Source organism: Bison bison, unplaced genomic scaffold (assembly GCF_000754665.1).
Source record: "Bison bison bison isolate TAMUID 2011002044 unplaced genomic scaffold, Bison_UMD1.0 scf7180017864472, whole genome shotgun sequence".
Taxonomy (NCBI): domain Eukaryota; kingdom Metazoa; phylum Chordata; class Mammalia; order Artiodactyla; family Bovidae; genus Bison; species Bison bison.
Genome location: NW_011495033.1, coordinates 11,869,736 through 11,896,552, shown reverse-complemented (window position 1 = coordinate 11,896,552; position 26,817 = coordinate 11,869,736). Strand labels below are relative to the sequence as shown.

General features: G+C 38.6%; 1 protein-coding gene across 6 annotated transcripts in view; it reads right to left on the bottom strand.

Moving 5' to 3' along the window:
• Nucleotides 1-26,817, bottom strand: part of BCAS3 (breast carcinoma amplified sequence 3) — a 591,772-nt gene that overhangs the window by 488,897 nt on the left and 76,058 nt on the right. For all 6 annotated transcript variants that reach the window (XM_010861584.1, XM_010861585.1, XM_010861586.1 and 3 more), the window contains exon 7: nucleotides 7,486-7,558. In XM_010861584.1, coding sequence (XP_010859886.1) covers nucleotides 7,486-7,558 — 73 coding nt within the window. The remainder of the gene's footprint in view (nucleotides 1-7,485; nucleotides 7,559-26,817) is intronic.

Sequence of the window (26,817 nt, the reverse complement as noted above, 5' to 3'; positions counted from 1 at the left end):
GAACAATCCATGATATCGGACAGCCCATCTCATGAAAAATCTCTGTGCCAGAGAGGCAGGTCTCACATAAATGGTATATCGAAGATGGAAAAGCCCAGTCTTTGAAAGCAGTAAAGAGAGTCAAAAGCCAGGCAGAAAGCTAGAAGAAAATGCAGAACACCCACAGAAATGTAAAAGACCAGAGAGATGAGCAAGTGAAAAGACTGGGTGCCTGAAGGAAGGCTAAGGAATAGCTCAAAAAGCCCAGGTCATAGAGCATCGAACACTGGAAGCATGGCCTAAATCTCTTTTTGGATCTGCACAAGTAATGCCAGCTCAAACTGTGATTCCATCAGATCTCACAACACAGCAGGAAGAAAATACGTTAAAACAAAATATTTAGGGACTTCCCTGGTGGTCCAGCAGTTACGGATCTGCCTGCCAATACAGGTGACAGAGGTTCCACCCCTGCTCCGGGAACGACGACTCCACGTCATGGGGCTGTACTTAATCCACGCGCCGCAACTACTGAGTCTGCGCATCCCAGAAACCATGCTCCGCAACCAGAGACGCACCGCAGTGACAAACCCGAGCACCGCAATGAAGGGTATCCCCCGCTCACTGCCACCAGAGAAAGCCTGCATATGGCGACGACAGCCCATGCACCACACCAAGAACAGCACAGCCAATAAGAAAATAAACAAATAAATAAAATAGTTAGCATCACATGTAAGGGTTCTGTGACATTTCACGACAAAAAGAACTGCTGGATACCCGGTATCCCAAGCGGCCTCCCTTTTGGTTCTATTTAACATAACCCTTATTTACTTTAGACACAAGTTGAAATAAATCCTCTTCAGTAACACTTCAGGGTGGTGAAACTGTGCTTAACCTCCACCTAAATAACTGTTGCTTTAGCTCAGTGGCTAGCGAACACCAGTCTCGCAGAACTCTGTCAGTCCAACGCGACCTTTGTTAGCAATCTGTAGCAAAAATGCGAAACTATTAATGCTGTGAACTAAGTGTATTTTATTTGATAAACAGTCCTTAATTTTGAAATCAAGTCTTTATTCCTGTTCAACTATTAAAATTATTTTGCTTTTTTCGAGGTAAATTTAAGATGTCTGTGGTTTGCCAAAATTTTCATCTTTCTAGAATTATTAAAATTCAATCTTGGAAATACAGCCATCGAGTGCATATTTAACAAGAGATAAGAGACTCCTAACTAACTGAAATAAAGACATTTTCTGACTCTTTTAATTGAAGTATAGGTGGCTTATAAGGTCAGTTTCAGGAGTACAACACAAAGATTTGGTACTTCTATAGATTACATACCATACAAAGGTATTATTATAAAATATGGACTATATACTCTGTGTTGTCTATTACAGCCTTGTATCTTATTTATTTTATTTACAATGTCTGTACCTCTCAATACCCCTCCTTCCATCCTGCTCCCCTCTTGGAATCACTAATTTGTTCTCTGTATACATGAGTCTGTTTCTGGGGAAAATTTTCTCACTCTTACAAGAATTTCCCACCACCAAACAGATGTATGTATGGTATGAGTCTCCAGATAAGACTTTCTTTATCTCATATGATCTTCAAGTTTTTTTCTAACATTCTGTGATTCTATGTAAAGATCACATCTCCACTCCAATGTGTATAATGTGATGATATTATATTGGATTAAACATTCTTCAAGGTCTGAAGTCAGCTGCTGAATAATCATACTCTTTTGCAGTTATTCATAATACCAAACAAAATCCTAACCATGAACAACTTCATTACTGGAGCTGGTTAGCATGTAATATACAATACGTTTTCATTTCCTAAGAAAGTGTACATTCCTTAGTATGTTGTCCACACTTCCCCTCCCTCCCTCAAATTATTACACAAGACATTGACTTAATTCCTGGATCAGTAACACAACGAACATTATCTCCCACCTAGACCTTAAATGGCTTATCTGAAACGATGATGGAACAGTGTGTGTGTTTCTCTCTCCTCCCTCCCTCTTCTTCTCCCTCTACATAGACATATAAACATGAAGAAAGAAAATGTTACTATAATACAATATAAAAATAAATGGTATTTAAAGACTGTCATGAATGTAGTAAGACTCTGTATTAAAAATTGTGGGCTCAGTTTGCAATGTGTAAATATCTAAAGGATAAAATATGAGGAAGGACCAGGATTATTTCCATAGCAAATTCCCCCCTTTCTTTGAAAACGGATTGTTGTTCAGTCACTAAGTTGCGTCCAACCCACCCCGTGGACTACAGCATGCCAGGCTCTTTCGTCCTCCCCTATCTCTTGCTGTTTACTCATTCATGTCCATTGAGTCAGTGATGCTATACACATTTATAAATAAGAAAATTTATACATCAAAAGGAAATTTTACTGAACTTCCCTAAGATAAACTTACTAGGCGGTATTAATTGTGAATATAAGCAACTGACAAGTGTCCAAAGCACCTTGTGCTCAATAAAGCATTTGTCATGGAAATGAATGGCAACAGACATGTCTTGTACGTCCCAAGCGGTTAAGGGGGTCCTAAGATTTTGTGCACCACAGGCCTTTGAAGAAGACATCAACACCCAGGTTCAGGACATGTGGTTCCTCAGATTAAGACATTTTCTCAACCATAAAAAAAAAAAAGTGTTACTAATATTTAAATAAAGGATGAGTATGACTGTACAGAAAACTTATTAAAATTCATTTAGCAAAAAACAAATAGTTTGGGGCCATGCTAGTTAGAAGGTGCTATGCTTAAAACCAAGAAGGAAATATCTTCGCATTCATTTATCAATAACAATTCTTAAAACAATCCAGCAAAAGATACAGACATAGAGCCATCTCTTTGCAGAATGATTCTCCTACTATGAAATAAATATAAGGAGCAGACATGGGAGAGGGGAAGTGAGTGTCTACAATAGATTTTTTCCAGTAGGCAAATGCTATTTTAATCAGAACTATATTCATCGCCCCTGTGGTGATTAATGTGTCAACCTGGCTAGGCCACAATAATCAGATTTGGTCAAATACTATTCTAGATATTTCTGTGAGCATACTTTTTTACATAAAATAATATTTAAATTAGCAGAATTTGAGTAAAGCAGGTGATGCTTCATAACTTGAATGGGACTCATCCAATCAGCTGAAAGTCTTAATCAAATCTTCAAAAAATTGACTTCCTTGGAGGAAGAGGGTTAGAAATTGCAACTCTTTCCTCAGTCTGCAGATTTTGGATGTTCAGGCTTCACAATCATGTGAGTCAATTTCTCAAAATCAACACCCCCATTCCCTTCTTCCTCTCTCCTCATACATATAATCCCTCTTCCCACTGGTTCTAATTCTCTGGATTAGACTAATATAACCCACATACCATCAGAGTCATCTCTCAATAAATAATCTCATCACCTCCTATATATATTCAAGTGACACCTCAATAAATGAATCCTGTAAAAATAAAAATAATCTCCTTGGGACTTCCCAGTTGTCTGGTGGTTAAGATTTCACGTTCCCACTGTAGGGAGTATATGTTCAATTCCTAGTCAAGGAAGTAAGATCACACATGCCACACAGGGAGGCAAAAAAAAAAAAATCTTAATCATACAGTTAAACAGGGTTGCTAAGGAATGGAAAATCTTTCAATACTTGCAAACCAAACTCAGCAAATAGTTGACTATCTTCCACAAACACATCTTTTTGTGGGGCTTCAACAGGACTGGGTGTGCCTGAATTGCAGAGGTTTAATAAACATCAGGAAAAGTGAAGTCAAGGAAGGTTTCTTTCACCACAGATACTTCTTCAACTCTTCTCCACGGTTTCCATTCCCTTTTTTTTTCCCTTTAAAATTTATTTATTTATTTTTGGCTGTGTTGGGTCTTTGTTGCTGCATGGGCTTTCTCCAAGGTGCTGAGAGCAGGGGCTACTCTCTAGTAAATTACATTGCACACGGGAGCTTCTCACTGCGGTGGCTTTTCTTGTTGTGGAGTACAAGTTTCAGGAGTTGCAGCATGTAGGTTCAGTAGTTGTAGTGTGCAGGCTCAGCAGTTGTGGCGCACAGGCTTAGCTGCTCTGTGGCATGTGGGATTCTCCTGGACCAGGGATTGAACTCCTGTACCCTGCATTGGCAGATGGATTCTTAACCACTGTACCACCAAGGAAGCCCCCCCAATTCCCTTTCACCTCTCTTATTAACATGGTCTCTGATCCATGTGCTGACCTGAATATAGTGTTGTATTCTTCTAGAAAGCTTTTTTTATCTCCTCCACTCTAGAATTTCCATTTGGTTTTTCTATAACTTATTTCTAACTGATATTCTCTACATGTTCAGTCATTGTTACCAAGCTTTCCTTTCATTCCATAAACACGGTTCATTTAGTTTTTAGAACATATGTATAACAGCTGCTTTAAAAGCCTTGTCTCTAAAATTTAACACTGGAAGCAATCAGCAACAGTTTCTATCACCTACTTCCTTTCTCAACATATCATACTTTGCTATTTCTTGGCATGTGTCATAATTTTATGTTGGAAATTAGACATGTTTTATAATATGGTATAAGAATTCTGGAAAGCTACTTTGCTCCACGATATATAGTTACTAATTAATGCCTCTGCTGGATTTTATTTTTAATTCTTGCTTTCATTTTAAAGCCTGCTTTCCCAGGGGCTGCCCCTGTGTCTATGTAGCTTAGTGATTAGCCAAAGGTTCAACAGAGAATTTATTCAACCACCCTGAGTCAATAAAGGTTGTCATTCTTTCCAAAAGGATCTCTGTATGCAGAGGTCAGACATTTTCAAGTCTCCCAGGTTTTAGTTTCATAGGATGCTTTCATGGCTCCTTTGCACATACATGAAGCTTTAACTGATCATGATTTTAGGCTAAAAGAGCCATGGGCCCACACAACCCCGTGACCATAAGTTCCATGGACAATGCTGCTGAGCATGTCCATGACATTCCCCACGAATGTCATGGCCATGAATCAACCAAGTTGGAAACAGAAGGGGTGGAGTGTGACTCAAGCAGCTCCAGGCATGAATGCCACAGATTCCCACAGCTATGACTTAATATTTACCAGTCTCTCAAACATAAACACTTTTCACATTGTTGGAAGCCTTTGGTTGAGTTCTAGAGAAATGAAATGGTTGTTATTACCTATCTTGCAGATGAACTTCACTGTAAGTCACAAACCTCCATCTTTCCTAAGACTATTTCTACCAGTTTCTGTTCCCCAGCTACAGCTTTATAACCTACTCTGGAAGTTCTTAGTCTTCTATAACACTGCCAAACTTTCTTATTCCTTTAGCTCCAACACATGCTGTGCCTTCTTCATGAGGCTTTCTCCTATCAATCCAGGTACACTGACCTCTACCTTCTTTGAATTCCAATTAGACATCACTGGGCTTTGCAGGTGGGGCAGTGGTAAAGCATCTGCATGCCAGTGCAGGAGATGAGGGTTCAATTTCTGGGCAGGAAGATTCCCTGGCATAGGAAATGGCAACCCACTTCAGTTTTCTTGCCTGGAAAATTCCATGGACAGAGGAGCCTGGAAGGTTACAGTCCATGTGGTCACACAGGGTCAAGCATGACGGAGCACACATGCACACGCACACAGATGTCATTATCCCATAATCATCTTCTATGTGCTATGTTTTTGCTTTCAACAACATTCTTAAATCTTTGAGACACAGAATTAGGTTTTCATGTTTTGTATCCTTATCCCATACCTAGCAAAGTGATGAGTACACAGTAAATTTTTGCTCACTTCAACCCAAAACTTTACACTGGAAGAAAATTGCCTTGTAACACATGGAGTCAAACCATTTCCCCAGAAAGCAACAATTAAGACTCCAAGATCAATCATGTTACACCATACCATTAGCACGTTCTTTCCTTGTGCGCTGCATCCATGACCCAGACACTATCAGCTGAAAGCACATGGCAAGGACTGCTGGTTGCCAAGCCTAATACTCATTTTGATCCTCTACCTTACTAACAAAACCACAGTAATATCCCTAATTTCCTTGTAGCTAGGAGTTCAAGATGAGATACTAACTGATAAGACAGTAGCCTTCTTGAGATCATAAGGGGAAGGGGTCATATTCTAAAAGATGTCAAAGCTAGAAATGGAAAGAATCTAGATCATTAATGACACATGGCAGAAACATTTCACTGGCGCTGTACTGCCTACCCAGTCATTCAATTCCAGGGTTTGCATAGGCCATTGGAACTTTACCAGCAGTTGAAAACAATTCCTAACTCGAATTATACAGTGATAACTAAATCACTATAAGCCATTATGAAGAATATTGTTCTCATTTAATATATAGAGAAAGTAGGGAAAACTTGACTTCATGAGCAATAACAATTAATCATCTTAGTCAGTAAGCCTCTTACTGTCCCAAATGCAATGAGCATGGAACTAAGAGTATGCCTGCTTGAAGAGTCTAGAAAAAGAGTGGATATATGTAGATGTATAATTGATTCACTTTGCTGTAATCTGAAACTAAACACTAAAAATCAACTATATTCAATAAAAATTAAAAAAAAAAAAGTATGGTTGCTTGGGTTTGAATCCACAGTTTCACTGTGAGAACTCACTGCCTGTAGTTTCTAAACTACAAAATAGGAATAAGAACAGTATCTATTTCAAAGTATTGCTAACAGAAAAAAAAAAGAGAAAATTCATGTAATGCCTTTAGAACAGTGTTAGGCACATGCTACAGCAACAATAAATTGTTGGCTAATACACAATATACACTATGCTATATTTTATTATCATTAAGATATATTAAAATATCTTATATTAGCATCTTACCTAAGGATCATAACAGATATTCTAATATAACTATAAAAGCATGATGGAATACACACTACTATATAGAAAATAGATAATCAACAAGGACCTACTGTATAGCAAAGGAGGAACTCTACTCAATACTCTGTAATAACCTATATGGGAAAAGAATCTGAAAAAGAAAAGATATATGTATATGTATAACTGAATCACTTTGCTCTACACTTGAAACTAACACAACATTGCTAATCAACTATACGCCAATATAAAATAAAATTTTTTTAAAAGATCCTCAAAACAATGTAAAATATAAATGTTAGTAACAGTTGATGACGATGATGTCCTAACAGTAACTTCTAATCCACTGTAGAAGGCCATTATAAATACTAAAAAAAATAAATAAATAAACAAAATGAAACGTATTTTTCTTAATGATGCTACTCTTTCATGACTGAATTCTGATACTGCTGGCTTTCTTTCATGTCCTGCTATCATCCTACATTTGAGCCAAAACAGTTGAGCAGAAAAATAAAGTGGCCTGTATGGCAAAAACCTTAAATATGTTATTACGTCCTGTCCCATCCCTTCTGTAAAAGCATAGTCTTATGGTAAACAAAGACTTGAAGACATTAAAGTTTCCCCCTCTGAAATAACACAAAATTTTAATAGTGGTTCAAAAAACTTTTTTTTAATTCCTTACCCAGAAGATCCAGTGCTCTTACAAACACCAAGGAGGGGCCTTTTTTCAGCAAAGTTGTCACACTTTTGAGCACCTGATAAGGAACATAAAGTAAAATGTAAAACAAAACTTCAAAAAGTATTCTTGTATATTTATGGCTAAAGAGACAGCAAAACATTCATTTAATTCAATATATTTATATAATTGAACAAAATAGAAAAGCTAGAAAAAAACCTATAACTGCTTCTAAAATGAACCAACATTTAAAATCTTTTTTATAATTGGCAACAACAACCTCAATTTTACACGTTCTCCATGCAATCAGAAAGCCACCCCCAATTCCACCAACTAATTGCCTAAGAGTTGTATAATTTTGATGTCAAAATTAAATAAAGGAAGGTCACAACAGAAACTTTAAAAACCTCAAAATTTCAGGCCATTCTCAATGTACAACAATGTAAAATCCTAAAAAAAGACTAGTAAACTGAGTAGCAATGTATTAGAAAATAAAAATCAGTCAGACCATGAAGAATGAATGAAAGACACTGTCAAGTAAAGAGCTCCAAGAAACAGCACAAGCAAAGCACGCTGAATGAAGTCAGAGGATGCAAACATACATCACTTGCAATCAACTTTTTAGTTTGCTGCTTATAAATAGGTAAAATCACCTGGAAATGTGGCTAAAAAAAAAAAAACAAAAAATTTGAAACTATCATTAATAATCTTTTAAAAATATAAGAAGATATTTTAAGCATGAAACAAAATAACAATGCAAAGAAAAACTGATGCTTAGAAATGAAAGAGAGATCTGGGAAATTAAAAAGATGGTAGATATTATTTAAAAACTCAATGCAAGAATATGAGAAAATTTCCTAGAGAACAGAATCCAAAAAAAAAAAAAAAAAACCCACCCGCAAAAAAAGAGAAAAACAGCATTAATCTATATACACATAAACAGGCTTCCCAGGTGGCTCAATGGTAAAGAATCCACCTGCTGATGCAGGAAAGGTAGGTTTGATCCCTGGGTCAGGAAGATCCCCTGGAGGAGGAAATAGCAACCCACTCTAGTGTTCTTACCCAGAGAGGAGCCTGGCAGGCTACAGTCCATGGGGTTGCAAAGAGTGAGACACCACTGACTGAACACAAACACACGCAAAGGAACTGTTAAAGGACCATCTCAGAGTTCCAACATATAGACAGGAATTCCAAAAAGAAAGAACAGAGAAAAATAGAGGAAAGAATCCATGAATTGTTTCAAAATTTTTCATAGAACAAATATGAGTCTATAAGCCCCCTGTAGGTCTAATAAAATGAATTCAATAGCTGAACCACATGTCCATCATTTCAGGATACTGAGTCCTAAAAAGAATTTTCTATAGAAGCTCCAGGGAAAATAAAAAAGGTTGTTTACAGGATCAGAAATTTAAATGATTGCTCTAGATACTACACTACTTATCCAAAAACCTACAGCTAACATCATGAATCCATACCCCTAAGGTCAAGAAAAAGGCAAGGTCTCCACTCTCACCACTGCTATTCAACACGGTACTGGAAGTTCTAGACAAGACAGAAAAGAAAGCGGGGGACTTCCCTGGTGGTACACTGGAATCCACCTGCCAATGCAGGGGACACAGGTTCGATCCCTGGTCCAGGAAGATTCCACAGGCCACAAAGCAACTAAGGGCCACAACTACCGAACGCAGGCTCTAGACTCTGAGAGGAACAACAACTGAGCCCATGCTGCAACCACAGCAGACTGCGCACCTGGTGCCTGCGCTCCACAGCGAGAGAAACCACCACGATGAGACACCCGCGCACCTGGCGCCTGCGCTCCACAGCGAGAGAAACCACCACGATGAGACGCCCGTGCACCGCAACGAGAGGGCAGCCCCTGCTCACGGCAGCCAGAGAAAGCCCCCGTGCACAGCAAAGGCCAGGCACAACCAAAAACAAGCTTAAAAAGTAATAACTGTAAAAAAAAAAAAGAAGAAGTAGAATTAAAGAACAAGGATAAAAAGAAAAGAATGGGGAGGAAAATCATATGGATAAGAAAGGAATAAATAAAACTCCCAATTTGCAGGGCTTCCCTGGTGGCTCAGATGGTAAAGAAGGTGCCTGCACTACAGGAGGCCTGGGTTCGATCCCTGGGTCAGGAAGATCCCCTGGAGGAGGAAATAGCAACCCACTCCAGTATTGGTAAATCCCATGGACAAGAGGAGCCTGTAGAGCTACAGTTCATGGGGTCACAAAGAGTCGGACTCAACTGAGTGATTTTTTATAGATACACACATACACACACACATCTTTGCAGACAACACAACTGATACATCTAAAATCCCAAGTAATCAACAACAACAAAAACTCCTAGAGCTCGTGAGTTAGATCAACAAGGTTACTAGAGTCAAGATCAACATATAAAAATCAACTGTATTTCTAGGGACTTCCCTGGTAGTCCAATGGTTAAGAATCCACCTTGCAAAGCAGGGGACACGTGCCTGGTCAGGGAACTAAGGTGCCGCAACAAATGATGCCACATGATGCGATGAAGATCCAGCGTGCCACAACGAAACTCCAATGCAGCCACATAAATGAGTAAATGTATCTTTAAAATTCTTAATATAAAAATGAGGAAAAGATCTGAACCGACACTTAAAGTAAATATAGAAATGGGCAATAAGCAGATGAAAAAATGCTCTACATCACAGGTCATCAGGGAAATTCAAATTAAAACAATAAGACACCATTCCACAAGCATCACACTGCCCAAAATGTAAAACAACAACAATACCAGATGTTGACAAGGAGGAGGAATAACAAGAAGACGCCACCATCACCAGAGGGAACGCAAAATGGTATGGTCACGCTGGAAAACAGTGGACAGTTTCTTACAAAACTAAACGTACTCCTACTACAAGATCCAGCAATCATGCTTCTTGGTATTTACCCAAAGGAGCGGAGAACCTTGCTCACACAGAAACTTGCACATGGATATGGACGTCAGCTTCGTTCAAGTTGCCAAAACTTGGAAGCAATCAAGATGCCCTTCAGTAGATGGGTGGATAAATAAATTACAGCACCTCCAGAATCTGCTGTATGACACAGGGAGCTCGAATCTTGTGCTCTGTCACAACTGAGAAGGTGGGAGGCAGATCAGGAGGGAGGGGACATACGTGTATCTATGGCTCATTCATGTGATAATATGACAGAAACCAATAAAATACTGTAAAATCCTCCAATTTAAAATAAATTAAAAATAAATAAATATAGTGCCTCTGGACAATGAAATATGACTCAGAATTTAAAAAAAAAAAATTAGCTAGCAAGCCATGAAAAAACACAGGGGAGGCTTGCATGGCTCTGGAAAAGGCAAAAGTCAGTTTTTAATATTGATACAGTAAAAATATCGGTGGTGTTCAGGAGTTTAAAAGGAGGGAGGCATGAATTAGTAGAGCACAGAGGATGTTTAAGGCAGACAAACTATAGGGACACAACAGTGGTGGAAAAGGTCAGTTTTCATTTCAATCCCAAAAAAGGGTAATGCCAAACAATGTTCAAACTACAGCACAACTGCAACTCATTTCACATGCTAGCAGAGTCATGCACAAAATCTTTCAAGCTAGATATCAACAGTACATAAACTGAGAAATTCTAGATATACAAGCTGGATTTAGAAAAGGCAGAGGAACCAGAGATCAAATTGCCAACATCTGATGGATCATACTGCTCATGGGGTTCTCAAGGCAATAATATTGAAGTGGTTTGCCATTCCCATCTCCAGTGGACCACATTTTGTCAGAACTCTCCACCATGACCCGTTTGTCTTGGGTGGCCCTACACGGCATGGCTTGGTTTCACTGAGTTAGACAAAGCTGTGGTCCATGTGATCAGATTGGCTAGTTTTCTGTGATTGTGGTTCCAGTCTGTCTGCCCTCTGGGGAAACAGTGGAAACAGTGGCTGACTTTATTTTGGGGAGCTCCAAAGTCACTGCAGATGGTGACTGCATGAGAAACGCTGGACTGGAGAAAGCACAAGCTGGAAGCAAGATTGCTGGGAGAAATATCAATAACCTCAGATATGCAGATGACACCACCCTTATGGCAGAAACTGAAGAGGAACTAAAAAGCCTCTTGATGAAAGTGAAAGTGGAGAGTGAAAAAGTTGGCTTAGAGCTCAACATTCAGAAAACAAAGATCATGGCATCCGGTCCCATCACTTCATGGGAAATAGATGGGGAAACAGTGTCAGACTTTATTTTTGGGGGCTCCAAAATCACTGAAGATGGTGTCTGCAGCCATGAAATTAAAAGACGCTTACTCCTTGGAAGGAAAGTTATGACCAACCTAGATAGCATATTCAAAAGTAGAGACATTATTTTGCCAACAAAGGTCTGTCTAGTCAAGGCTATGGTTTTTCCAGTGGTCATGTATGGATGTGAGAGTTGGACTGTGAAGAAAGCTGAGCGCCAAAGAATTGATGCTTTTGAACTGTGGTGTTGGAGAAGACTCTTGAGAGTCCCTTAGACTGCAAGGAGAGCCAACTAGTCCATTCTGAAGGAGATCAGCCCTGGGATTTCTTTGGAAGGAATGATGCTCAAGCTGAAACTCCAGTACTTTGGCCACCTCATGCGAAGAGTTGACTCATTGCAAAAGACTCTGATGCTGGGAGGGACTGGGGGCAGGAGGAGAAGGGGACGACAGAGGATGAGATGGCTGGATGGCATCACTGACTCGATGGACGTGAGTCTGAGTGAACTCCAGGAGTTGGTGATGGACAGGGAGGCCTGGGGTGCTGGAATTCATGGGGTCGCAAAGAGTCGGACATGACTGAGCGAATGAACTGAACTGAAAGTTACTGCAGATGGTAACTGCAGCCATGAAATTAAAAGACACTTGCTCCTTGGAAGGAAAGTTATGACCAACCTAGACAGCATATTAAAAAGCAGAGACATTACTTTGCTGACAAAGGTCCGTCTAATCAAGGCTATGGTTTTTCCAGTGGTCATGGATGGATGTGAGAGTTGGACTGTAAAGAAAACTGAGCGCAGAAGAATTAAAGCTTTTGAACTGTGGTGTTGGAGAAAACTCTTGAGAGTCCCTTGCACTGCAAGGAGACCCAACCAGTACACCCTAAAGGAAAAAAAATCCTGAATATTAATTGGAAGGACTGTTCCTGAAGCTGAAACTCCAAAACTTTGGCCACCTGATGCGAAGAACTGACTCATTTGAAAAGACCCTGATGCTGGGAAAGATTAAGGGCAGAAGGAGAAGGGGATAACAGAGGATGAGATGGTTCGATGGCATCACCAACTTGATGCACATGAGTTTGGGTAAACTCCGGGAGCTGGTGATGGACAGGGAGGCCTGGTGTGCTGCAGTCCACAGGGTCGCAGAGTCAGACACAACTGAGAGACTGGACTGAACTGATGGATCATAGAAAAAGCAAGGGAATTCCAGAAAAACGTTTACTTCTACTTTACTGACTATGCTAAAGCCTTTGACTATGTGGATCACAACAAACTATAGAAAATTCTTAAAGAGATGGGAATATCAGACCACACGACCTGCCTTCTGAGAAACCTGTATGCAGTCAAGAAGCAACAGTTAGAACCAGACATGGAACAATGAACTGGTTCCAAACTGGGAAAGAAGTATGTCAAGGCTGTATATTGTCACCCTTCTTGCTTAACTTCTATGCAGAGTACATCATGCAAAATGCCAGGCAGGATGAAGAATAAGCTGGAATCAAAATTGCCAGAAGTGTCAATAACCTCAGATATGCAGATGACACTACCCTAATGGCAGAAAGCGAAGAGGAGCTAAAGAGCCTCCTGATGAAGGTGAAAGAGGAGAGTGAAAAAGCTGGCTTAAAACTCAACATTCAAAAAAACTAAGATCATGGTACCTGGTCCATAAATTTAAGGCAAACAGATGGGGGAAAAATGCAAACAGTGACAGACTTTACTTTCTTGGACTCTAAAATCACTGCAGACGGTGACTGCAGCCATGAAACTAAAAGATACTTGCTCCTTGGAAGAAAAGTTGTGACAGACATAGAGTATTAAAAATCAGATACATCACTTCGCCAGTAAAAGTATGTATACTTAAAGCTATGGTTTTTCCATACTCTCACATGTACGGATGTGAGAGTTGAATCATAAACAAGGCTGAGTGCCTAAGAATTGATGCTTTTGACTCTCAAGAGAAGACTCTTGAGAGTCCCTTGGACTGCAAGGAGATCAAACAAGTCAATCCCAAAGAAAATCAACCCTGAATATGTACTGGAAAGACTGATGCTGAAGCTCCAATACTCTGGCCACCTAATGCGAAGAGCTGACTCACTGGAAAAGACCCTGATGCTAGGAAAGATTGCAGGCGGGAGAAGGGGATGACAGAGGATGAGATGGTTGGATGGCATCACCGACTCAATGGACATGAGTTTGAGTAAACTCTGGGAGTTGGTGATGGACAGGGAATCCTGGCACGCTGCAGTCCATGGGGTCGCAAAGAGTCGGACACAACTGAGCGACTAAACTGAACTAAAAGTAGTCAAATCCTAGAAACAGAAAGAAAAATGTGATTACCAGGGCCTGGGATAGAGTGATAGAGGGAGAAATAGAGAGCTGCTGTTCAATGGATATGGAGTTCTTTGAATGTACTTAACACAGCCAAGCTTTATAATTAAGTTTACCAGGAATTCCCTGGTAGTCCAGTAGTTAGGGCTCTGCACTGCCACTTCAGGGGATATGAGTTCACTTCCTGATCAGCGAACTAAGATTCAGCATGTCACACTGCACGCCTCCCACCAAAAAGAAGTTTGTAAAGATTTACAGACAGTAAATCTTTTGTGATTTTTACCACAGTTTTGAAAAAGGTACAAAGAAATTGTGTGGTTGCACAAGTGTGTGCCTATTGGCTATGTGTCATTAGGCAGATATACAGACAGATATTTAGTAACCTTAAGTGCTAAAAACAAAAACACATAAACATCAATTTCAGGATAGAGTAGTCTTCTTCGGGGTTTAGGATGGAGAGAATTTCCAGGAGGGGTATAACAGGGGGCTTAGGCACTCTTAACAGTGTTCCACTTCTTTGCTAGATGGTATACACCAAGTGTGGGGCTTCCCAAGCGGCACTAGCAGTAAAGAACATCCCTGCCAATGCAAGAGACACAGGAGACGCAGGTTTGATCCCTGGGTTGGAAAGATCCCCTGGAGAAGGGCATGGCAACCCACTCCAGTATTCTTGCCTAAAGAATCCCATGGAAAGAGGAGACTGGCAGGCTATATAGTCCATAGGGTCACAAAGAGTTGGACATGACTGAAGTGACTTAGAATGCATGCATACACCAAGTGTAATGTAAATGTTAATAATCCACATTAACGGATCCCTCCAAAAATAATGAGGTTTAAATGTGGCTACACATTTATATTGTGCTCTGACATAATATACTTTTAAATTGTGATAATGATTATACAAAATAGGTTAAGACAAGTTATATGATCCATTCACAGCTGTATTATCACACCTTAAAAAGATCAAAACTATAAACACATTATTGATGAATAAAGTTCCCCATAACCAATTTAAATTATGAGAAGCTTAGAACAATTAGTGTCTACATTTTCCCTAAACATTAATTTACTATGGATTGTGTGCTTTTCCCCCTGCTAAACAAATAAATCAGATTTCACAATTAACAATATGACTTTCAAATGAAGTACAAGTTAAAAATTAACTAGTCCAAAGCCCAGGATATTTATGCTTCAAATTAATTATAACTGAATTTCAGCCACACAAGGCCAATTCTTCACTCCTACATTTTTCACCTTCACCTTTAACAATACCTATTTTGCCTCTGCCTCCTGGTGTTTTGACAAGGTCTTTATGGTTTGTACCTGGTATTATACACACCAATTTTGATGAGTGTCACATCATGTCTTTAAAGTGCAAATAATACTGGCAAGAAAGGTTTGATTGTCTTTGTGTTTTTCAAACCTGAACTGAAGAACCTCATTGGTTTCCACTGAACTACTGGGTTACAAATGGAGAAGGAAATGGCCACCCACTCCAGTATTCTTGCCTGGAGAATTCCATGGACAGAAGAGCCTGGCAGGCTGCAGTCCATGGGGTCGCAAAGAGTCGGACACGACTGAGCGACTAAAATACACTGGGTTACAACAGTCCTACCGAATTTGCTCTCCAGGTCAGTCACCTGACACTGAAGATTTATACTCTTCATGGATATTTAGAAAAGGTAACCAAGCAAAAAATTTACACTACAAAATAAGGCCCTCACTAAAGAACAACGTAAAGCCAAAAGCACCCACTGTACCAGCAAAACTGTCCAGAAATAGGAAAGACTAGTCTACAAAAAAGCACACAAATCATAACAAATCCTTCAAATTTCTTTGAGGCACACTGTCCACTGAATTTTTTTCAAAGCTGGGAAACTATATAACATAACCTTAACTCTGCCTTAAATAATGTTGTTGTGGACAGTTTGAATAAACACAGTTTTTTAAAGTGTTGGTATAAAAATTCTACAATCTCATGAACACTGTAGCTATTAACCTGATTTTTCTTGCAATATAAATAGCATGTACTCTCCATGATGCCTAATGGAGTCATCACCCTCCCATAATGTAATCCTCCAAATTGTAGAGGATTAACTTTTTATATATAAAATTGTGTTTATTTGCATGTACAATAGAGAGAATGACGTTACACACACCTGTTCTACAGCATTTAACAGAATGTAGCACGATGATTGAAATGAAAAGTGGTTAGCTAAATCCATCAAATATAAAAACTATTGCAATCCTGTTGCAAAGTCCTTTTGTTAAACTCCTTTTATTCTAAATCCTTTTAATTCTGTCCTATAACACTAAAACATTTATAAAAAAGCTTAAAATCCTAATAAATCGCACAATTAAAGTAATGAAAATGGGCCTGCCCACAAAGTCACCAAACTCCTTCCCCCTCAACAAAATTCAACAGTTTTCATGTCAGAAAATGTTAAATGATACCCCCTACCACACACACCACTGTGAACTCACTTAAACTGAAGCATGTAAGTTCATTAATCAGTCTTAAGAATTTCAAGATACCAAACAGAAACCAGTTCTGCATGGATCCAAAAGCATATTCAGAGGCAAATCAACATCCAACTGATATTAAGATTCTAACTCTACTCTGTGATGTTGAGGATGATACCTGGAAAAGAGAGATTTTTACGTAAGAGTATGTTAAGTAGGCACTAAGGAATTTTAACTGAGACTGCCTGCTGCAGAAAGATTCCACTGAACAATTTAATTCATTTTATCAGTTAAGCTGTTTCCAAGTCTTCCATTCCATTTGTTATTTTATCGAAATGATTACTTTCAGAAAATATTTAAGTCAATGGGGTTGTCCAAACCCATTTTCCTTACAGATTCTCTCAGTGTGAGCTTCAAGCTGTAGTCATATTTTGCAGATATAAATTTTAGGCAAAAAGTATAATCCTATTCAGTTGTAGTCAATATGTCTTATTGTATGTAATTTCAGATTTTGGGTAGATATTTTCCCACTAAAAAGCTCTATTTTATTAGACAATGTTCTATTTTGTGCTATAAAACAATCTCCATTATGAACTAGGTTACTTCTCATGTTTACTTCTCACCTAAAAGAGAAAAATGTAACGAATATTTTAGTACAAAGACGACAAAGATAAAATGGAAGATGCGATGAAGAGGGAGAAACGGGGAAACAGGTACACAGGTTGCAGCTACCATCAACCAACCACAAGAAAAACAGGACAGAAATCTTATTGCCTTAAATATGTTTTATCAAAACATGATCACCAAGTACAACTCTGCGTTTGCCTCAAATATCCAAAATACGCATATACATTTTAGACACAAAAACATTAAAATGTTAAAGCAACATTTTTTAGTTCTTCCTGGCTTTGTTATCTTGCTCCGTAAGTTAAACCCTTCAGTATATGAAGTATCCCTTAATATACAATAGTGTCACATTATTTCTCTTAAAGGATTGATCAGGCCCTTTATGTTCTTTCCCAGATTTGACTTGCCAGACCTTTTAACAAACACCAAACACAAATCATACATGTGACAAAGGAGTAAAATGAGACTTTGAGAGGCTAAATCATTTTCCCAAGTTGTTGTGGTACTAAACTCCATGTGAACCAGAATAAGAGCCCAGAATTTGTTCCTCTGTTTCTCTGGCTCACTGAAAAAAATCACTGCCAGAAAGTTATGGTTGAGAAGAACTCCACTGGAAAATAAATAAAACTACTGATAAAGGCTAATGTATCTAATCGCTTAGTGCTTTAATTCTCTCATCTGCAAAGTGGAGATAAGTACCCGTACCTCACATAGGATTGTTGTGAGGATTTAAAAAGATAATAAATGGAATGGCCTAAACAAGGTGCTGTGACAAGAAAGAACTCAATAAACTTTATGCAGGTATTACTGTTGCCAGCAAATGTCATATTGTGAATCCATTCATCTACTTTCCTGGTAAGAAAAAAATACTGTTCACAACCTTAACTCCTTCCGTGCTCCTCTACCATGGTGTCGGTGTCTCTCTGACCTAACTCTCTGCCCTGCTAACCCACACTGGAATGTGCCAAGGACACTTCTGCCTCAGGAACGCTCCATTTTCAGCTATCTCCTTAGAACTACCAAGTTATACTCTAGTCACCTCCATAGTTGTCTTACACACTTTTTTTAGGTCATTGCTAAAATACTTTCCAATCAAAAAGATCATCCTCTATCATGCTTCCACTCCTTATTTTGACTTGTTTTTCTTTAAAGAACTGAACAGAGCCTCGTATTACACACATTTAATTGATTTACCTATTTCAACACACTCAAATGGTGACTCAAACTCCATGACACAAGAAGATGTCATGACAAAGTTCACAACAGCTTTACTCATAACAGCTCAAAATATATGAATTCAACTCAATAGAAAATGAAAAATACAGTCATAAAATGGAATACGATTAAGTAATAAAAAGAAAAGATGTACTGATACATGCAACATTGTCAAGAACAGGGAAAACGACTCCTCTAAAGTGAAAGTGAACAAGAGAGGCTTCCGAGGGGGTGAGGATGACCAGGAAAGGGCATGTAAGGACCTTCTGCAGGAACAGAAATATCTTTATAGAAGTATGGGTTACATAAGCGCATGCATTTGTCAAAACTCAAGCTGTAACAGGTAAATCTCTGCACTTCTCTACCGTAAATTACACCTACATTAAGAAATTGAAGCAAATAAGCAAGTTGTTCAGCAGCAAAGGAAATAAACTGTGTGCAAGACATGAATAATGGTTGATTAGACTGGTGAACAGAGGTGGGCTTTTCCCTCTTTTTCATCTAAAATGTGACCAAAATATCAGTAGTTAGTCTAGGGGAAGGGTATACGTGAGTTGACTGTCATATTCATTTCACCATTCTGCAAGTTTTATGTTTTTTGCAGAAACAAGTTGGAATATGCATCCTAGTAAGTATCAGCCTGGCGTGCTACGTCCATGGGGTCACTGAGTCAGACACAACTTGGCAACTGAACAACAGCAACAGTGCATTAGAATAAAAGGATTAACATGAAGATGTAAAATACGGTATCACAAACACAAAATGTGAGGGAGGGGAGTTAAAATGTAGACCTTCTAGGTGTTAGAACTTAAATCATTACCAATTTAAAGCAAGGAGATAGAGTTAAAGATCAAAATTTATGAACCCAATGGTATAACAAATCAAAAGCCTAAAATAAATACACAAAAACTAGAGAGAAAGTAACACAAGCATACCACTAAAAAAAAAAATAAATAAAATCACAATGGAAGAAGCTAAAAGAAGTACAGAGAAGAACTATAAAAATAACCAGAATAAAAGGAACAAAATGGCAATAAGCACAAACACTTCTAAATATCAGTGGAATAAATGCTTCAATCAAAAGACACAGCTGTGGGGCAGGGGAGGTGGACTGGATTAAAAAACAAGACTCATCTATATTCTGCTTAAAAGAACTAAAGACATGCACAAATTGAGTGAGGAGAAGTAAAAAGAAATTCAATGCAAATGGAAACAACAAGGGCAGTGGTAGCAATATTCATATCAGACAAAATAGACTTTAAAGCAAAGTCTATAAAAAATAACAAAGAAGAACATTATTTAATAATAAAAGGATTAATATAAGAGGATATAACATGTTAAAATATATGCACTTTAAATATTTAAAGCAAATATAAACATGGACACAAAAGGAGAGACTGACAATAATGCATTCATAGTAGGGGACTTTAACACCTCACTTACATCAATGGACAAATCATCCAAACAGAAAATCAAGAAGGAAACAGAGATCTTAAATGACACATTAGACCAATTAATCTTAATAGATATCTACAGGACATTCCATCCCAAAAGATCAGAATACACATGGAATGTTCTCCAGGATAGATCATATGTTAAGCCAAAAATAACTCTCAACAAACTTAAAAGAATAGGAATTGTACTGAGCGGTTTCTCCAACCACGATACTATAAAACTAGAAAGCAGTTATAGGAAGAAAAATGGGGAAAATGAAAACATTGTGCTACTAAAAAACCAAAATGGGTCAATGAACAAATCGAGGAAGAAATCAGAAAATAGCTCAAGACAAATGAAAATGGAAACACAGCTTTCTAATATCTATGGGATGCAGCATTTGACAAAATTCAACATTCATTCATGATAAAAACTCTCATCAAACCGGTTACAGAGGCAACATATCTGAACATAATAAAGGCCACTTACAACAAGCCCACAACTAACATCATACTCAATGGTGAAAAGCTGAAAGCCTTCCCTCTAGTATCAGCAACAAGGCAAGGATGTCCACTCTTGCCACTTCTATTTATAGCACTGGAAGTCCCAGCCACAGCAATCAAAGAAAAGATACAAAAGGCATCCAAACTGGAAGGGAAGGAGTAAAACTGTCACTATCTGAAATGACATGGTATTACATACAGAAAATCCTAAAGATGCCACACACAAACACACACACAAAAAACACTATTAGAACTAAAAAATGACTTCAGTAAAGTTGCAGGATACAAGATTAATACATTTAAAAAGTTATTACTTTTCCATACACTAATATTAAACTATCAAAAAGAGAAAGCAAAAAAAAAAAACCATTTAAAATCATATCAAAAAGAATAAAATACCTAGGAATAAGCTTAACCAAAAAAGTGAAAAGACTTATACTCTGTAAACTATAAAACACTGATCAAAGAAACTGAAAATGACATAAAGCCATGGAAAGATGATATCCTACGTTCATGGACTGGAAGAATTAATACTGTTAAAATGTCCATACTACCCAGCACAATCTACAGATTTAATGTAATCCATATCAAAATACCCATGACATTCTTCACAGGACTGGAACAAATAATCCTAAAGTTTATATTTGACCATGAAAGATCCTGAATTGACAAAACAATCTTGAGAAAAAAGAACAAAGTGGGAGATATCACTCCCTGACTTCAGATTATATTACAAAGCTACAGTAATCAAAACAGCATGGCACCGGCACAAAAACAGACACATAGAACAGAGAAAGAGAACAGACAGCCCAGAAATAAACCCACGCCTTCATGGTTAATTAATCTACAACAAAGAAAGCAAGAAAACACAATGGAAAAAAGACAATCTCTTCAATAAGTGGTGCTGGAAAACTGGACAACTACATGTAAAAGAATGCAATCAGAACATTTCCTCATACTATATACAAAGATAATGTCAAATGGATTAAAGATCTTAAGTCTGGAAACCAAACATAAGCCAAACACCCTTTGAATTTTGGCTTACTATAAGCCTTGGCTGCATTCGGTACAGAATTCTGACCACATTTGAGAAGTTGACATACTTTCCTGACACCAGTTCTATGAAGTATATGTTTTATATTATATTCAATTTCTATGTCCACAGAGCCACATGTCATTCAACCTCCCCAAGTTTGAGCACACTTAACATGATACAATTTTTTTCATATGATAAACAAACCTAGGGATGTCAAACATAAAATGAGAAACAATAAAGTCAGAAATAGTTTCAAACCAAAGATGTGGCATTATCTCATAGTTTATAAATATGGAAACTCTATATACCAGGAAAGAATACATTTCGTTTTGAACAAATATGCTCAAGTAATTGAAAATTAATTCTGGCAATTATTGAAAATAGAAGAAGAAAACTGTAATACCAAAATCTTAAAATTGTTTAGAAATCATCTATATTTATGTACACAATATGTAAAAATAAATATAAAATCACTTAAGGAATTTAACTAGCATAATATGTTAAGCCTTAATTTCAAATGTCCAAAGACCAGACAAAGTGTTTTATAGTCACAAAAAATAATCTGAATATGAGCAGTTTGAAGTCAGACACAGACTTAAGGTTTATGACCTTAATTCTGAACTTTAGTCCCACAATTGTAAACTGGAGATTCTACCTTACTTGAACATAGCACGTGATCAAAAATAGTAGCTATTATAATAAAGTAAGACTAAAATGAAAGAATTCTGTGGGACCTAATGTTTAAAAGCTGGTAAAATAAACTGTTAACCATAAATTAAACATAGCAGGCAATTATTAAGTAGTAATTATGAGCCTCACAGGGCCACATCTGAAAGGATGAAACAGATAAACAACATCATCTCTTCTGAGTAGTCTAGAACTTACTCAGAAAACTAGTAAGAAATTATAAAAAGCAAAGTAAATAACAGGCATTAAGCTCTCTTTTAAAAGCACCCAAAAAGCTCAGATATATAACCTTTCCTTGGTTGATCAGAAAGGTTCAATGGAGGTGCTTCCCTGGTTAAGAATCCATCTGCCAATGCGAGGGACCTAGGTTCAATCCCTGGTCTAGGAATATCCCTCATGCTATGGAGCAACTAAGCCCAGGCACCTCAACTACAGAGCCCACGTGTCACAACTACTGAAGCCCATGTGTGCCAGAACCCATGCTCAGGAACAAGAGAAGCCACCACGAAGAGAAGTCTGAAACCTAAGATGCCCCTGTTCACTGCAACGAAGACACAGCGCAGCCAAAAATAAAGTAATATTTTTTTAAAAGAAGAAGAAAAGAACTGTTCAATGGAGAATGTCAAAATGAATTTGGGTTCCTTGGAGAGAAAGGATAAAGGAATTAAGAAAAAAACCAAACATGGAGACAAGAAAACACAAATGAACTAAGACTAAAGTCTAAAGTATGTATAATCTGCTGGAGAAAGGCTTTTCCAACTGACTAACAGAAAATAAAGTAGGGGAAACAAGTCCAAGAAGATCATGTGGAAAGATCCTGAATTCACCTCCTCTCATGGACATACCAAACCTACAGCTACACAAAGATCATTTCCACCAGGAAATGACCTAAAAACTAGATGAACTGCTTCCCCACAACAAAAGACCACAACCAGACAAGTAAAAGGACAGACTCAGGACTTCTGTGGTGGTCTCCACACTTCTTCACACTTAACTTCTGTGGTTAAGACTCCACACTTCAATGCAGGGGCCAAGGGTTCAATCCCTGATGGGGAAACTAAGATACCACATGCTGCATAGTGTGGCCAATTTTTTTAATTAAAAAAAAAAGGGGGGGCAGAGACAAGGTCTCAGCAAAAACCCCACCCCTGGCTCCACAACACCAATAGGGAAGATTCACCAATCTGAATGCCCCTCCTGGAGGAGTAGGATTGATGCCTCATGTCGGGCACCCCAACCCTCGGGATGTGCACTAGAAAGACAAGTCCCCAAAACGTCTTGCTTAGAAAACCAATGGGGCTGACATCCAAGGGACCCAAAGCACTATATGAAAACTGGAATTCCCCTTTCAACGGGTCTGCATGCAGTCTCACTCAAATTAAGACCAAGCAAGAAAAGAAAAAAAACAGCAATTTAGAAAGCGCCTAGACTATATGCGAAGGAGATTCATTTGCTCATCTAAGAGCAACTGCTGGAGGGACAGGGAACAGCAGAATCTCGCCTTGGAGAGTGCTGGTGGACACCGTTACTGCACTCTCCTGCTAGCCTGCCAGCAGAGCTGGGCTCAATCAGAGGCAGCAGCCTCCCTCCAGCCTTGCTAAGTCAGGCAGGGGAAGGTGGTGGCAACCATTGCCCTGCTGAAGCTGGAAAGCTCAGGGGGCTGCAGCACGCCCTCTTTACTGGTTGGAGTGATGAGCAGAACAAACATTCTACTGCTCCCTAAATTCCGGCGCTACATTTAGCCACTCCCTGGCTGAGGCTGACAAGCGTGAGCCAGGCAGCATTCTCCCACCCCCAGACCAAAGCTGGCAGGGGTACACAGGAAAGGCACCCCCCTGCTGCACGGCTGAAACCATGGGCATGTGGACTCAAGACATTTTCCCACTGTCTCTGGAAAGCCAGAGGGTCAGCCTGCCACTGACACTCTCCAGCTGACTTGCTAAAGGCAGCAGGCATGTGCAATCCACACAAGGGCCACCCCCTTGATTGCCTAGCCCTGTTGGACAAGGAGGCCGACATTATTGAGCTCTAGGGGACTATAACAATTGAAAAGACAGATCTTGGCAGGCCACCACCCCCAGGGCACTGCATAGAAAGTCAAATGAAATTCAACCCTAGTCTGCCTGTGAAAAGGCCCCGTTTACTTAGCCTGGAGCTTCGGCCTAAGGGACAGGTTTCGGGTTTCCCACACACCCAGAGCTAAGAGGTGCTCCCAAGGAGATACCAGCCCTACCTTCTCCTCTGACCTTACTACAGTTCTAAAAGACCTTCCAGAAAGGAGCTGCACAACTGTCTAGAGCTTCAATTTTTCTGTCACCCAGGGAACTACAGCTCTCCTGGACTGGAAGCCAGCAGGAATTACAAATGTGATGCACAGGACTGTATGTATTTCTATACTTTAAAAGATCCTGCCTCGGGGTCTGGCTTCCAACCAGCCTGAAACTAGGTGCTAAATGAGATTTCCCCTATTACAACATTGATAGGTCTTAGCACTCCCTCAAAAAGCCTACAAGGGGAAGGGAATCCATAAAGAGATTCTAAAAGTTTGGCAACTGAATATATGGAGGAGACTGTAAGGATGAGAGATATCTCTTTAGGCTTCTTATGGTGACTAAGGTCAGCAAGGATAAAAGATATAAGGAAGTTCCCATAGCAACACCCTGAATGTAGCATGAGAGGGAGAGAAAGGGAGATGGGAGAAGACACCAGAATTCTAGAGCCATTTTTTCCATCCCGCTAGTGGTGGAATGGAGGTCATGGGGCACCCTCTTCACAACTGCTCATTTTAGGCACTTTTTCAGTGAAATTTTCAAAAAAAAAAAAATTATAGCTTACTTCATTTGTCCTGGTGAGACAGGATAAAGAAAAATATTATTGATGCCTACAATCAATTAATCTTTGACAAAAGAGATAAGAGTATACAAAAGAAAAAAGACAAATCTCTTCAGCAAGGGTACTGGGAAAGCTGGACACCCACTTGTGAATCAATGAAGTTAGAATACTCCCTCACATCATACACAAGATTTGCCAAGTACACTACGGAAAACAGCACGGAGGTTCCTCAAAAAACTAAAAATAGAGTTGCCATATGATTCTGCAATCCTACTCCTGAGCACATATTCAGAGAAAACTATAATTCAAAAGATACAAACACTCCCATGTTCATAGCAGCAGTATTTTACAATAGCTAAGACATGGAACCAACCTAAATGTGCATCAACAGATGAATGGAAAAAGAAGATGTGATACATACACACACACACACACACACACACACACACCAGAATATTACTCAGACATAAAAAAAGAATGAAATAATGCCATTTGCAGCCACATGGATCTAGAGATTATCATATTAATCAAAGTCAGATAGAGAAAGACAAATACCGTATGATATCACTTATATGTAGAATCACAAAAAATGATACAAATGAACTTAATAAAAGATAAAACAGACTCACAGACACTGAAAACAAACTTAACCACTACCAAAGAGGAAAGAGAGATGGGGAATAAATTAGGAATTTGGGATTAGCAGATACAAACTGCTATATGTAAAACAGGTAAATAATAAGGTACTTCTGTAGAGCACTGAGAAATATATTCAATATTATGTAATAAACTATAATGAACAATATATGAAATATATGAATGAATATAATGAATGAATATATATGAATATATGAATGAATATAATGAAAATATTGGAGAAGGAAATGGCAACCCACTCCAGTACTCTTGCCTAGAAAATCCCATGGACGGAGGAGCCTGGTGTCCATGGGGTCGCAGAGTCGGACACGACTGAGCAACTTCACTCACTCACTTTATAATGAAAAATAATTTGACAAAAAGAATATGTATATACACACATATAAAACTGAATCACTTTTCTGTATACCAGAAGCTAACACAATACTGTAAATCAATTATGCTTCAATTTTAAAAAGATTTTTAAAGGAGAATATCATTTACACTTGGAAGACTATAAAACTATGGTATAAAAATATAATAGACAATGAACTTGAAATCATACTACAGTGGCCTGTTCAAAATATGAATAAAAATACCAAGCACAGAAGTTAGCCACAATCACATTCTGGTTAGAGAAAACATATATAAATACACTACTTTACAAATGCAGAAGTGACTTAATACTGTTAAATTTTTAAAACATTAGCACCTTTCAAGAACACATTTTTATAAAAGACAATCTCTCAAGACAAAATATATACAAAGAGAAACATCCCTCCTTCTTCTTCACTCCAAACTTTTAGTTCTCATTTCTGATTTCCACTTCTGACCAAATATGGTTTCTCTTGCTTGTACCTTTCTCCTCTCCACTTACAGCCCCAAATACAAAGAATTAGACCATTAACAATCCTTGGTGGGGGGCTTCTCTGTGGCTCAGACAGTAAAGAATCTGCCTGCAATGCAGGAGACCCAGGTTCGATCCCTGGGTAGGAAAGATCCCCTGGAGAAGAGAATGGCAACTCACTTCAGTATTTCTGCCTAAAGAATTCCATGGACAGAGGAGCCTGGCGGGCTACAGTCCACTGAGTCACAAAGAGTCGGATACGGCTGAGCAACTAACACTTTCACTTTTTCAACCCTTGGTTCATTTTAACATTAAATGCTTGGACTTCATTTTTATATTTTAATAATATAATAAATACCTATTAACCCATCACCCAAGATAAGAAGTAAAACATTACCAACAGTTTCCATTTACTAACACAGATTCATACATCCTAAACCCTGTCACTCACCCACTACTGGATAGCCCCTCTTCTAAATTTTGTGCTTTTCACTCCTTTGC